The 15,718-nt window shown below is 38.0% G+C and overlaps 1 protein-coding gene and 1 pseudogene across 1 annotated transcript in view; both read right to left on the bottom strand.

Moving 5' to 3' along the window:
* KIAA1328 (KIAA1328 ortholog) overlaps nucleotides 1–15,718 on the bottom strand; it is a 344,940-nt gene that overhangs the window by 62,485 nt on the left and 266,737 nt on the right. The window contains exon 9 of the mRNA XM_006835083.1: nucleotides 655–763. Coding sequence (XP_006835146.1) covers nucleotides 655–763 — 109 coding nt within the window. The remainder of the gene's footprint in view (nucleotides 1–654; nucleotides 764–15,718) is intronic.
* On the bottom strand, nucleotides 13,331–14,063 carry LOC102816031 (annotated as a pseudogene).

The following is a 15,718-nucleotide window of genomic DNA, read 5'->3' as shown; positions in this document are numbered from 1 at the left end:
AAGCACTGGTGGTGTTAGGCATGCCTGGGGCTGGCTTCTGTGACACAGTGTTCCTATAGGCACTCTGCGGTGGAGAACAACTCTTCAGAGGATGAAGAAATAATGTCTTCTTGTCTTTTGAAGTCTCCCCAAATCAAGAGAATACATTTTAGAACACATCCTGATAATCATCAAGCTTGAGATAAACAATTTAGATATTTTCAGTTTGTGAAGTCAATTAGACTCTTAATTAAATACAAATGATGTCTTAAGTATCTATAGTTTAACCCCTCAGATGGCTCTACTTTATCTAAATGCTGACAGTCTCTTAACTGTAGTGCAAAAGCAACTTTAATTTTCAGTGTCAAGTAGTTGTGTCAGTTAAACTTATATTCCAAATGTATAACCATTTCATGAAAAGTTAGGAAGGACCGGCTGCTAAGATTTTCTGATGAAGGACAAGATTAGGTTTGAGTTTCTATGAAAATCTTTGTCAGTTGCCATTTTCAATTAAGAAAGCCCCTGTACAGAGAAAAGGGATGTAACTCAGTCTGGTCAAAATAAGGGACTAAGAATTTAGATTTGTGTGTTTTTTCTGTTCCTTATTAAACAAACCTCAAAAAAAAAAAAAAAAGTTCTTATTTGGAGAATGTTAAGCCAGTTCTTTAATCTTACCGGGAGGTGTCACGCTGGAATGATGCTGTGGTCCCAGATATAAGCTCTTTTTGGCTTCCAGTAGGCATAGGAGATGTGGATGCATCTTTTCTAACTCCTGCCACAATACCTGTATGAACAAGAAAAAAGGAAATGATTGGGCATTTAATGAAAGAAAATAGCACAGTCTCTGGTAGCATAATAGCTATGAATCAGTCTGCTAACCAAAAGGGCAGTAGTTCGAAACTACCAGCTGCTCCACGGGATAAAGATGAGGCTATCTGCTCCTATAAAGATTTACAGCCTCAGAAACCCTGTACAGGGTTGCTATGAGTTTAGGACTGACTCTACGGCACATAACCACCACCACCATTCTAGGATTATTAGCGATTATAGGAATCCTCACATGTCAAAGGTAGTCCATTAGTCTCCCCCCTGAAATGAAATAATAGCAGGTAAAAAACTCAGTAAGTTGTTTTAATTTTGTAAACATATGAAATACACAATGCTTTGGTTTAATATACATGTGTACAATAAGGGACTAACTAAATATTTTGTTTTTCAACTTAACCTGTTCTGTTCCTACTTATTTTGATTTATCGTGAAAATGCTCAAGAAGGTAGGTTGCTTTATTTTGTTGCTTTTAATTAAATCATAAGAAAACAACTTTCTGCTCTCTGACATCACAGACAGTCCCAGCACTTTGGACCTCTAAAGCTAGCTCATTGCCATCAAGTTCATTCTGACTCACATCCAAGGCTGCAAACATTGTTCTCCCAAGAAGTGGCTGGTGGGCTCAAACCACCAATTTCTTGGTTAGCAGCTGAGCGCTTTAACCACGGAGTGCCACCAAGGCTCTTTTGTACCTCCAAGTCTGCCATATTAAATTTCTCTCCCATCAAAAAACTCTAAAGATCCGCACAAATCTTGAAAGTTTCCTTTAAAGGGCTTGGCAATGACATAAAACAGGTGTCTTTTGGGAACAGATGCTAAAGTAGTCATTCCATAGCCACAAGCAAGTCGCTGACTTGTATCTTCCCAAAGTACTGACTGTTTGGATATTTTTTTTCTACAAGCAATGTTTGCTTGATAACAATTCATTGCTTGAGTGCTAACTAAAAGATGGCATGAGCAGAATAAGTTTTTTAAAAAGGAATTATTTTCCAAACAACACAAAATATGCATCTTTATCTTAGAAGATTTTAAGAATGTCATTTACAATTTTATTATGATTCCTGAAAAACTGTTTACCAAAGTGTTTAAAAAAGTAATTTGGGAAGAGCCACCCTTTCTTTGAGGAAAGAGTGAATATTCAAATAACACAAGGGCAGTTTGAAGTGTTGTAAATCCACCTCTGTTTCTCTGACCCTCCTGACAATATGCCCAGAGTAAGTGAGATGAAAGGCTCGTCATCCTCACTTGTGAAGAATATTCTGATCGTACTTCTCCCATGAAAGTTTTGTTCATTCTTCTGGCTGTCTAAGGTACTTTAATATTCTTGGCCAACATCATAATTCAAATGCATCAGTTCTTCTTCAGTCTTATTCATTGTCCAGCGTTCACATGCTTGGTGGGAGTTACAAAGACTGTGGGTAGAAAGGGACTAAGGGCCAGCGAGAGGCCTGCCTGTGGCCACGGCAGAGGAGAGACTGTCCTGACCAGAAGAATTGTGCCTTCAACTTTTCTGAGCCTGAATTGCAATTTTTTAACTTCCCTTTATTGTTGTTGTTAAGTGCTATGGAGTTGAATCCAACTCATAGTGACCCTGTATAAGGTTTCCAAAGGGTTTGAACCACCAACGTTGTGGTTAGCAGTCAAGTACTTATCCTCCAGCACCATACCAAGACTCCTTAACTTCCCTAATCAACCCCATAACTGTGGGTATGATGTCTGAGTTCTGTGCAGCCATTACAACAAATTATTGAGCCAGCTGAGCAGATGGATGAGGCCGGAATGGTTGATGACATTTTTTGCAGGACAGCTCAGTTAGTTGGCCCAGTATTGTTCACAAAGTGTACCCTAGATTCAGAGAAGAAAATAATCTACAAGACTAGTAGTTTACACAGAAACGTGGCCTTATCTACTCGGATACCAGAAAAATGTAGCATGAGGCACCAGAAAACAATGGTGCCTCATCTTCCTATCCCTAGTAACCATCAAAGGACTTTCGTTTTCTGTGTGTAAACCTCTCCTTGTTATGCTTTTATAATGGTTACTAGTGGTCTCCTACAGTATTTGTCCTTTTGTGATTGACTTACTTAACAGTATGTCCTCTACCACCACTCATCTGTCAGTTTGTCATAGTGTGGTGTCTGTGTGTTGCTATGATGCAGAAAGCTATGCCACTGGTATTTTAAATGCCATCAGGATCATCCATGGTGGACAGGTTTGAGCAGAACTTCCAGACTAAGAAGGAATGGGAACAGATAATGGAGAAGCCAAAACAAGGCCAGGGACTGATTGTGGAATAGATCATCAATTGCTCATATGCAAGCTCAAGTTGAAGCTGAAGCAAATTAAAACAAGTACATAGAAGCCAAAATACAACCTTGAGTATACTGCACCTGAATTTAGAGATCATTTCAAAGACAGATTTAATGCATTAGACATTAGATACTAATGACCAAAGATCAGAAGAACTGTGGGATGGCATCAAGAACATCATACATGACAAAAACAAAAGATCACTAAAAAGACAGAAAAGAACAAAAGAAGAGACTCTGAAACTTGCTATTGAATGTAGAGAAGCGAAGGCAATCAAATGAAAAGATGAAGTAAAAGAGATGAACAGAAATTTTCTAAGGGCAGCTTCAGAAGACAAAGTATTATAATGAAATGTGCAAAGACCCGGTGTTAGAAAGACAAAAGCTAAGAGCATGCTCAGCTGAAAGAACTGAAGAAAAAAAAAAAAAAAATCAAACCTCAACTTGTAATACTGAAGGATTCTAAGTGTAAAACATTGAATTATGCATGAAAAATCAAAAGATGATTGAAAGAATACACAGTTATTGTACCAAAAAGAATTGGTTGATGCGACCCTATGCACAGCAGAATGAAACACTGCCGGATCCTGGGCCAACCAGAGGTAGCAATAGTTAAAAAAAAAAAGATGGTACTGAATGAAGAAAGAAGTCAAAGCTGCACTGAAGGCATTGAAAAAAAAAATTTCTCCAGGAATTGATGGGGTACACATTAAAATGTTTCAACACAGTGCTGGAGATGCTTACTAATCTATGCCAATACAAAAATACAGGAATTTGGAAAACAGCTACCTGGCCAACCAACTGGAAGTTCTATATCTCTGCCCATTTCAAAGAAAGGTGACCCAAAGGGATACAGAAATCATCGAACAATATCATTAATACCATATGCAAGTAAAGTTTTGCTGAAGATAATTAAAAATGCTTGCAATAGCACATCAACAGGGTACTGCCAGAAATTTAAGCTGGATTCAGAAGAGGTTGTGCAACTAGGGATATCATTGCTGACACTGGTTGATCTTAGTTGAAAGTAGAGAATACCAGAAAGAGGTCTGTGTGTGTGTGTGTGTGCTTTATTGACTATGCAAAAGCATTTGACTATGAGGATCATAACAAACTATGGATAACATTGCAAAGAAAGGGAATACCAGAACACTTTGTGCTCATGAGAAAATCTGTACATAAACCAAGAGGCAGCTCTTAGAACAGAACAAGAGGATTCTGAATGGTTTTAAATCAGGAAAGGTGTACAGCACAAGGTTATGTCCTTTCACCCTAGTTACTCAATTTGTATGCTGAGTAAATAATGGAAAAGCTGGATTGTATGAAGAAGAACATGGCATCAGGATGGGAGGAAGACTCATTAACTACCTGCAGATAATACAAGTTTGCTTGATAGAGGTGAACAGGACTTGAAATACTTATTGATGAAGATCAAAGACTTTAGCCTTCAGTATGGATTGCACCTCAGTGCAAAGAAAACAAAAATCCCCAGCACTGGACCAATAAATAGCATCATGATAAATTGGGAACAGACGGAAATTGGCAGACTTCATTTTGCTTGGATCCACAATCAATGTTCCTGAAGCAGCAGTCGAAAAAATCAAATGATGTATTGCATTAGGCAAATCTGCTGCATAAGACCTCTTTAAACTGTTCAAGTGCAAAGATGTCAGTCTCAGAAGTAAGGTGTGTCTGATCCAAGCCATGGTAATTTCAATAGCCTCATATGCATGAGAAAGTTGGATAATGAATAAGGACAATCAATGGTAGAATAGATGCGTCTGAATCATGGTTTTGGAGAAGAGTATTAAAAGTACCATGGACTGCCAGAAGAACAAACAAATCTATCTTGGTAGAGTCACAGCCAAAATGCTCCTTAGAAGCCAGGATGATGAATCTTTGTAATCTTGTATTTTGAACATGTTCTTAAGAGGGACCAGTCTCTGGAGAAGACATCATGCTTGGTAAAGTGCAGGGTTAATGAAAAAGAGGAAGACTCCCAACAAGATGGATTGACACAGTGGCATCAACAATGGGTTCAAACATAACAACTGTAAGGATAGCGTACAACTGGGCAATGTTTTGTTCTGTTGTGCATACGGTTGTTTGTTATGAGTTGGAACCCACTCAATGGCCACCTAACAATTGTGTCCTTCAAATTCATTCATGTTGTGAGATATTTTGTGAATCTCTTGTTATTCTTTATCATTATAATGTATTCCACTGTGCGTACATACCAGTTTTTTTTAAATTTATTCATCTGTTGATGGGTGATAAGAATGTTACCATCTTCTTGCTATTGTGAATAATGTTGCAATAAGCATGAATATGTCTGTCTATTTATGTCATAGCCTTTATTTCTCTAGTACCTATACTTAGAGTGGTATTGCTGGATGACACGGAATCCTAGTGTGGCACTGTTGGATAAGCAATGTACTGCAAACCACAATGGCGGTGGTTCAAACTCACCAGTTGCAACTCAGAAACCCTACACAGGGTTGCTATGAGTTGTAAATGACTGGACAGCATGTGACAATGACAGGGCATTTCTAACTTCTTAAGCAGCAACATACTGTTTTCTATAGTGGTTATACCATTTTACGTTCTCAACAACAGTGTATAAGAGTTCCAATCTCCCCACAATCTTGCCAACATTTGTTATCTTCTGTTTTATTGATTAGTATGAAAATGTGACATTCTTAGCAATCCAGTAAAGAAACATATATAACACAAAGTAGTACATTCTAAGCACTGTTCTAAGTCTTTTACATTTACTAATCCTTTAAACAACAACAACAACAACAAAACCAGCTTCACTGAGATAAAATTTACCCACTTAATGTAAATTATGGTGGTGGTAGTGGTTATGTGCTGTGGAGTGTTATGACTCATAGTATCCCTGTATAGTGTTCCGAGGCTGTACATCTTTACAGGAGCAGAAAGCCTCTTTCTCCCAGGGAGTGGCTGGTGGGGTCAAACTACCAACATTATGGCTAGCAGCCCAATGCTTAATGTACAAAGCCATAGCACTCCTCATTTAATCTATACAGTAGTTGAATAAGTAGTAGGAAATGTACACAGCTATGAAATCATGACCATAGTCCAGGTTTTGAAAAATGTTTTCCTTTATTCTTACAATTGAGTTCTAGAATATCTCCTCATTCCAAAAAGTCCCCTCCCATGGTCTGCGGTCAATCCTTTATTCCTTGTCTGGGTCTGCCCCCACCCCCCTCCAGCTCGATCTCTATAGTTTTTCCTTTTCTTGAAATTAATTTTTATCATCATAAAAACTCTTTGCAACAATAGATACTATTTTATATATAATTTACAGATAAGGAAAATAAGCCTTAGAAGACTACGTGGCCTGCCCGAGGTCATAATGCTAGTAATGATGGGAGCCAGTATTTGTGTCCAGACAATCTGATTCCAGCATATTCACCATTAGTCTGTACTATCATAAATAAATGCTATAAAAAGTCTGAAGAATTAAGAAGTGGGAGAGATCACATCTGGCTATTAGATTAGGAAAGATTTAATGCAGGAGGTGGAATTTTGATAAGAAAGAATGAGAAGCATAAAACGAGGACAGAAAAACTGACATTAGCAAAAGCATTAAATTAATAAGCTCAAGGCTAAATATTTAATGTATTTAGAATATATTTATTGAGTATCACTATGGTCTTGTACCCCTTGCGAATCATTTTAAATTGCTCTTCATGCATTATCTTCTTAGTCCTTACAACAGTCCTTAAATAATAATACTGTCCTCATTTTCTAGAGAAGGAAGTGGCAACTTGGAAAAGGTCAGGCAGCATATCCAACATCACACAGCCAGGAAGAGCTGGGCTGGGTTTTGAATGGTGTCAAAGTCTGCTTGACTCTGTATTACAAACTCTTAGCCATTATGCTACATGACCTCGGAAATAAAACAACGACAAAAGAAAAGCAAACTGGTCTTTGGAGAAGTTAATCTTGTGGCAGAATTTAGAACAGAATGGAATAACACATGAAGCAGATCAAACAGCTCGCTATTAACACAATCGTCTGGGTTGAATGCCAAGTGAGGTAAAGGGAAAATTAAATAAAGAGGCTGACAGTACCGCCTAATGGTGAAAATGCTCAGTCCCAATGAAAAGGGATTCATGACTGGCACTGTGACTCCCAGTAGCAATAGGATGTATCTGTCTTGTTGGTCACTACCTTAGCAGACATGAACATTAGACACCCAGTCTCATTTTTCCTATTTTGATGCTTTCTTCAAAAGTTTGGTTGAGACAACTGACATTTGATGGGGTCAAATTGACAGAATGCTTAACAGACAGTTCAGGCTTTAGGAGTGTATGAATATCTCATCATTATATGTACAACAACATGCTTATTCATTTATTTTCTGGGAAAAGGATCCAAGACTCATCAGATTATCAAAGGAAATGGGACTCTAAAAAGGTTAAGAATGGTTGCTTTAAGGTGTAGAGCAAGTTTATACTTTTTTTTTTTTTAATATCTCTTAGCGCTGTTCCTTAAGTTCCCAGAAAACTACAAATCAGCTTTTAATGAGATTTTTTTCTAAAAACTTTGATTTAATATTAAGCATGCCAACAATTACAATTATACATATATATAGAACTATATATTCCAATATATTTACACACAGAAAAAAATGTTTTTATAAAGGTAAAAAGTATTTGTGACAATTATTATCCAATGTTCTTATTAAGTACTGTCAAGTCAGTTACAACACATAGCAACCCTGTATAGGGTTTCCGAGGAGCAGCTGGTGAGTTTGAACCATCGAAGTGGAGGTTCAAACTGACCTTATTCTACAGCACCACACCGAGACTCCATATAATCCATTGTTGTTGTTGTTAAGTGCCGTTGAGTTGGGTCTGACTCATAATGACCCTGTATAGGGTTTCTGAGGAGCAGCTGGTGATTTTGAATCTCCGACCTTGTGGTTCAAACTGACCTTCAGGTCCAATGCTCCATAGTATCACTGTTGTTTTGTTGTTGTTAGGTGCCATCAAGTCTGTACCGACTCATAGCGATCCTATGTACAACAGAATGAAACACTGCCAAACAACATGTTCAAAGTATGAGACAGGAAGTTTGGCCATCCTGGCCTCCAAGGAGCATTCTGGCTGTACCTCTTCCAACACAGATCTGTTTGTTCTTTTGGCAGTCTATGGTATTTTCAATATTCTCCTCCAACACCATAATTCAAATACAATGACTTTTCTACAGACTTCTTTATTATCCACTGTTCAACTTTCGCATGCATATGAGCTTATTGAAAGAACAATGGCTTGGGTCAGGCGCACCTTAGTCCTCAAACTGATATCTTTGTCCTTCAACACTTTAAAGAGGTTGTGTGCAGCAGATTTGCCTAATGCAATACGTCACTTGATTTCTTAATTGCTGCTTCCATTACTGTTAATGGCTGATGGGTGCAAAATAAATTCTTTGATGACTTTAGTCTTTTCTCCATTCATATTGACACTGTTTATTGCTCCAGTTGTGAAGATTTTTGTTTTCTTTATATTGAAGTGCAACCCATACAGACGGCTGTGGTCTTTGATCTTCTTCAGCAAGTATTTTAAGTCCTCTTCACTTTCACCAAGCAAGATTGTATCATCTGCATATCGCAAGTTATTAATGAGTCTTCCTCTCATCCTGATGCCACATTATTTATTCTTCATATAATCCAGCTTCTTGGATTATTTGTTTAACACACAGATGAATAAGCATGATGAAAGAATACAACCCTGGACAACACTTTTCCTAATTTCAAACAATTCCATGTTCCCTTGTTCTGTTTGAACAACTGCTTCATAGTCTATGTACAGGGTCCTCATGAGCACAATTAAGTGTTCCAGAATACTCATAATTTGTGATGTTGTCCATAGCTTGTCATGATCCAGACATAATCGAAGACTCTGCATAGTCAATAAAGCATAGGTAAACATCTTTCTGGTATTCTCTGCTTTCAACCACAATCCATCTGACATCAGCAATGATATTCCTTGTTCCACATCCTCTTCTGAATTCGACTTGAACCTCTCGAAGTTCTCAGTTAATGTATAATTGTAGCCATTTCTGGATTATCTTTTAGCAAAACTTTATTTGCATGGGATAGCAATGATATTGTCCATTAATTACTGCATTCCATTGGGTCATCTCTCTTTGGAATGGGCACAAATACAGATCTCTTCCAGTCAGTTGGCCAGGTAGTTGTCTTCCAAATTTCTTGGCATAGATGAGTGAGTGCCTCCAGTGTCGCATGTTTGTGAAAGATTTCAATTTGTATCCCATCTACTCCTGGTGCCTCGTTTGTTTCCAATGACTTCAAAGCACCTTGGACTTCTTCCTTCAGGATCATTGCCTTTGATCATATGCTACCTCTTGAAATAGCTGAACAAACCATTTATTTTCAGAACAGTGACTGTGTATTCCTTTAATCTTCTCTTGATGCTTTCTGCATCATTCAACATTTTGCCCATTGAATCCTTCAATAATGCAAGTCGAGGCTTGAATTTTTTCTTCAGTTCCTGGAGCTTGAGAAATGCTGAATATGTTGTTCCCTTTTGCTTGAATGTTGGCATTTCAATAGATGCAGAAAAGAAGATTTCATGAAATTCCACATAAATTATGAGACAAACTCTCAGCAAACTAAGAGGGAACTTTCTAAATTGATGGTGGTGATGTGCCGTGGAGTCGGTTCTGACTCACAGTGACCCTGTACAGGGTTTCCGAGGCTGTAAATCTTTACGGGAGCAGAAAGCCTCATATTTCTCCCACGGAACAACTGGTAGTTTCGAACTGCTGACTTTGTGGTTCGCAGCCCGATTCGTAACCACTACGCTACCAGAGCTCCTCTAAATTGATAAGGGGCATTAATATTAATATTAAACTATAGCTGAAATCATACGTAAGGGTGAAAGACTGTTTTCCTGACAAGTCTACTTTTACCATTTTATCCAACATTCTGACCCATTGCCATCAAGTACGTTCCAACTCACAGTGATCCTACAGGACAGAGTAAAACGGCTCCACAGGGTTTCTACGGCTGGACATCTTTACCGAAGCAGATGACACATCCTTCTTCCACAGAGTGGATGATGAGTCTGAACTACTAACCTCATGGTTAGCAGCTGAATGCTTAGCCACTGCATCACTGGGGCTTAGTAAAGTAGAGGGTCAGTGATAAAGAGGAAAACCAATACAACGGATTGACATAGTGACTGCAGCAATGCATTCCAGAAGCCTTGCAGATGGTGCCGGACTGGTCAGTGTTTAATTTGTTGTACACGGAACTGTTCTGAGTAGGAACTAACTCACTGGCATCTAACAACAGATTCAACATTGTAATAAAAGTGCAGCTCAGTATAATGAAACAAGAAGGAGAAATATAAGCCAGAAAGATTAGAAAGAAGGAAGGAAAACTATCTAATAATAGGAGCTTACCCATTTGTGTACATAGAATCGTGTGGATAGAAAAGTCTAAGGATTCAACAACAACAACAAAAAACTAAAACCATTAAAATTAATAAACTAATTTAGCAAGGTCATAGGATATAAAGTTAATATGCCAAGTTCAACTTTATTTTTTAACCTCTACTATTATTGTTGTTAAGTGCCATCTAGTCATTTCTAATGCAAAGCGACCCTGTATAGGGTTTCTGAGGAGTGGCTGGTAGGTTTGAACTGATGACCTTATGGTTAGCAGTCCAGTGCTTATCCTACAATGCCACTCCAGGTCTCCTTTTAACTGCCAGTGGCAATTATAAAATGAATTTTTAAAAATAATTTGTAATAGTATCAAAACATGTATTTAATACCTAGCATAAAATTTACTGAAAGACCTCTACACTGGAAATTACACAACATTGTTAAGAGAAATTACAGAATAACCAGATGAAATATATCATGGATTGAAAGACTAGAAATACTGTTAAAATGTTAATTTCCTTCAACTTGATTACTGAAAAGGCAAGGCAACCCCAACCCCATTCTCACTGGGATTTCTTCTTTGGTTTTAGAAATGAATCAGCTAATTCTAAAATTTATATGTAAATGCAAGGAATCAAGAATATCTAAAACCATTAAAATATTTCAAGACTTATTATAAAGTGTTAAAAATAACTAAATACATCAATGGAAATGAATACATACTTCATACATATGACCAAATGATATTAGTAAAGGTGCCAAGGCAGTCTTTGGAACAAATAGTGCTGGAACAACATGTCTCTGTAGGGGAAAAAGTAACCCTTACCTACTACTTCAGGAGTCCTGGTGTGGCGCTACAGATTAACACGCTGGACTGCAAACTGGATTGGTTTGAATCACAAGGTCGGCAGTTCATGCTCACCAGCCGCTCCTCAGAAACCCTATACAGAGTTGCTATGGGTTGGAACTGACTCAGTGGCACTTAACAACAACAACCACTACTTCACTCCCTACATAAAAATTAACTTGAGATAGATCATAGGTCTACATGTAAAAGCAAAAACTGCAAAGCTTCTAGAAGGAAACAGTATATAGTATCTTCACTACCTTGACATATGCCAAAGTTTCTTAGAAAGGACACCAGAGAAAGTAACCATTAAAAAAATAATAAAATGTTTTAATGGTTTGTTTTGGCAGCACATGTACTAAACTGGAACAATACAGAGAGGATTAGCATGGCCCCTGTGCAAGTAGGACATGCAAATTCAGGGCACAGTCCCTATTTTCTGGATAGAATGGAACTAGGAACCACAGGGAAGAAGCTGGATAACGGTTGTTGCATGGAGGAATTGCAGTCATTGAGACGAAACAAACTATGATTTGTTGAATATAAAACTGATGATCTTGTCTGCAAGCCTTCACTTAACTCACAATAAAAGTTGGAAAGAAAAAAAGATCACAGCCTTGGAAACCCTAAAAAAATAAATAAATAAAAAGGAGGCAGTTGTTTATGGAAGCAAATAGCCACACATTCTGTGTTGTTGTTGTTAAGTACTATGGAGTCAGTTCCGACTCATAGTGACCCTGCACAGGGTTTCCAAGGCTGCAAATCTTTACGGGAGTAGAAAGCCTCATCTTTCGCCGGCAGAACAGCTGGCAGTTTCGAACTGTGGACCTTGAGGTTAGCAGTCTGATTCGTAACCACTACGCTACCAGAGCTCCTGGTAGTGGTTACACATTCTATATCCTCATATTCCTGACTCACCTTCTTCCTCTTTTTTTTTTCGTTTATAAAATATAATTTTATTTTCGGTTACTCTGCTGTTACATAGGGTATAACATTTTCACAAGGCTTTTTTGGGACTACAGTCAATGATTAGCAACACACAACAGTGGTCCAACTCTCTCAACAATCACTAGACAGACTTGACATCCTTCCACATGTGTATAAATCAGCACTGAAAAGTACTAAGGTGTTAGACTTGGACTTGTAGACTTTATATTTCCCCTTTCTAGTGTATTAAGAAATTACATGCATTTTAATTGCCCAAAGCAATGCTTGTATTCTGGCAGCAACATGCTACTTTATTACAATAGTAAAGTGAATACCAGAACTACAAAGGTAGGAGTGTAAGTAAATTTTTATTGGGAAGGGAATTTGTCAACTTAAACAGCAGCAAATGAAGAGTGAACAAGAAAACTCCCTTTTGTCACAGATACAATGACCTCCACAATATATTATATAGGAGGCATTTCGATATGTGACCTCAAGCCAAAACTGTCAAATGCTTTTCCATTCAATCAGTACTTTTGGATTCTCACTAAAAAGGAATATATAGTAAGAGCGTGGAAAAGTTGCTTACTGAAAGGACATCCCAAAGAAAAGTATGGGAAGGAATTTAGAAATTAAGCAGAATGCTCTTTAATTATAATTAACTACATTTTCATATCTTCACAGTAATACAAAACACAGTCACTTGAATAACTGGTTCAGATTACTTAAATACCAGATACATTTTAGTCCTCTACATAAGTGTTTGGAACTTATGTTTATATGAAATGAAGCTATTAATACTTTTTTACAGCAGTAACGTACACCAGAAGGCCAAGACAAATACAAATCAAAGAATGGAGTTTTCCCAAAGCTGCAGTGTAAAAAGCCTACCAGTACTTGGTTCCATACACATGATGGGTTTCTTTGCTATTGGAAGGAATGGAGATATGTAAAAAGGTTTCTACAAGGGGAGAAGGATGACAATTGTAAGCATTTAGTTTTCTGTTCCTTCTGCTGCACTGCATTCTTCTCCTGCACTGTCTGATGCCCATAATGTTAGGTTGTGTCTAAGCAACTGCATGATGAGGGTGCTGTCTTTGTATGAGTCTTCATTCAGTGTTATCAGGGTCTACGATGGCCTCGTCAAAAGCCGTTTTAGCCAGCGTACAGGCAGGCTCTGGGTTATTAAGGATCACATAGTAAAATACAGAAAAGTTAAGAGCCAGCCCAAGGCGAATTAGATGTGTAGGTTGCATCTCCTTCTTGCTTATATCAAATGCCTCTTGGTAAAATCCTTGAGAATTATCTATCATTTGTTTTCGATCATCACCACTCGCTACTTCAGCAAGGTACTAGAAATAATCTCCTTTCATTTTCAGATAGAAGACCTTACTCTCTGAATTATTTGCACTGGCTATTAAATACTTATCCAACAGTTCCAGGACCGTGGTGCAGACGGATCTCAGTTCAGACTCCACTTTCTCCCGATAGTCCTTAATCAGCTACAACTTCTTGTCAGAAGTGTCGGTTTTCTGCTCAATGCTAGAGATGACCCTCGGGGTCGACCTGCGGCCCCTGACCAGGTTCTGGTAGGCCACCAACAGCAGGTGGTGCTCTTTGTTGGACAGCTCGGCCCTCTGCTCCATCACGGCTTTCATGCTGGTGGCCATGTTGTCTCAGTGCTTGGCCTGCTCGGCCAGCTTTGCCTTCTGGATCAACTCCGTCTTCCCCACAGTGGACGGAAGGGCGGCGGCGGCGCTCCCAGAAGGACGAGGACTGGGAGAAGAGAGCGGGCGAGGCACCTAGGCCAGGATGAGGAAGAGCCCTCCTCGAAAGCCTTCTTCGCTGCCCTGACCACCTTCTTCCTCTTCTGTTCCAGGAGAATAGAGAACAGTTGTGCCTTGTATGGCCATTTGAAAACTTTAAAGACCCCAGAAACTATGCATAGAACTAGTAGATAGAGCAGAGGCACGAAATGGCATTAAATCATTTATTAGGATGTCTCATGAAGCCGTGACCCTAAACCTCCAAATCAAGAAACCAAGCCCCATGAGGGTTTTGACTCTGCATAATCAGCAGCTACTCTTTCTTTTCCTTGTTGTTGTAAATACATCTATCACACAACTTTTGCCAATTCAGCTTTTTACAAGTGCACAATTTATTGACATCAATTATAATAATCTGCTGTATGATAATTAACCTCCTTTACCATGAGACCAGAAGAACTGGATGGTGCCTGGATATCATTACTGATTTTGATCAACAGAAGAATCGTGACCAAAAGGGGGAAAACATAGGGCATTATTTCAATTTCTCAAGAAACACAGACCTTCTGGATCCATGCAGGTTGGATGACCTCTTTGAAACTACTGCCCTGAACTAATCTTTAAATCTTAAACCAAAAATATTTCCAGAAGTCTTCTTAAAACCAATCATATAGCTTCACTAGTAGAAAAAAAATCTGCCTTGAGCCTTATGCTCTTTAAAGAACTACCTGTATGGGATCAAATTAATAACTGCAACCCAGAAGAGTAAAGATAGGAAGCTTAGGAGACAATGAGGAAGAACTCATTATTAATGAGGAAGAAGAACACAGGAAAAAAGGGTGAGAATAGCCACACAAAATGGAAGAATGTCACTAAATGGTACATGTATAAATTGTTGAATTGGTATACATTTTGTTGGGTATAATCTCAAGAATATAAATAAATAAAATTAATTAAAGCAACAAACTAAACATTAAAATTAAAATAAAAATCTGTTCATCAAAAGGCACTGTTGAGAAAATGAAAATGTAAGCCACCAATTGGAGGAAATAGTCTCAATGTACATGAGGGGCCTTCAAAAAGTAGAAAAATAGAATTTTAAGATAATATGATTTTCCACAAATTTTTTGAAGTCCTTATATAGCTGACAAAGGATTGGTGCTCATAATATATAAAGAACTTTTACAAATAATAAACACAACCCAATTTATAAAGGAACTTAATTAAAAAAACCCCAATATTTCAAAATAAAAGATTTTCATTTAGTACCGTGTCAAGTCAGTTCTGGAGTGGCAGTTACATGAGTGTAAATAACTATCACAATTCATCGTGTTGTATACTTATGGCCTGTCCTACTTTACTGTAAATTAAACTTCAGTTAAAAGAAAAGGAAATGAAAAGAGCCACCAGTTTTCTTGACCCCCACTGTGGTGCTGTTGTTAAGATTCCATTCTACTGACTTCTCTTTGACATCATTCACTAATCTATCACCAAAAAGACTTTGAAGGGATAAGCACATATATTGCATAAATCACTAAATAATTACAGGTGCGAACTCGTAAGATCTTAATTGATTAGGCCCATATTTTGGAAAAATGGGTAAGGACACAGAAGAA

The sequence above is a fragment of the Chrysochloris asiatica genome, unplaced genomic scaffold, assembly GCF_000296735.1.
Source record: "Chrysochloris asiatica unplaced genomic scaffold, ChrAsi1.0 scaffold00015, whole genome shotgun sequence".
Taxonomy (NCBI): Eukaryota; Metazoa; Chordata; class Mammalia; order Afrosoricida; family Chrysochloridae; genus Chrysochloris; species Chrysochloris asiatica.
This window is presented reverse-complemented; position numbering and strand designations above follow the sequence as displayed.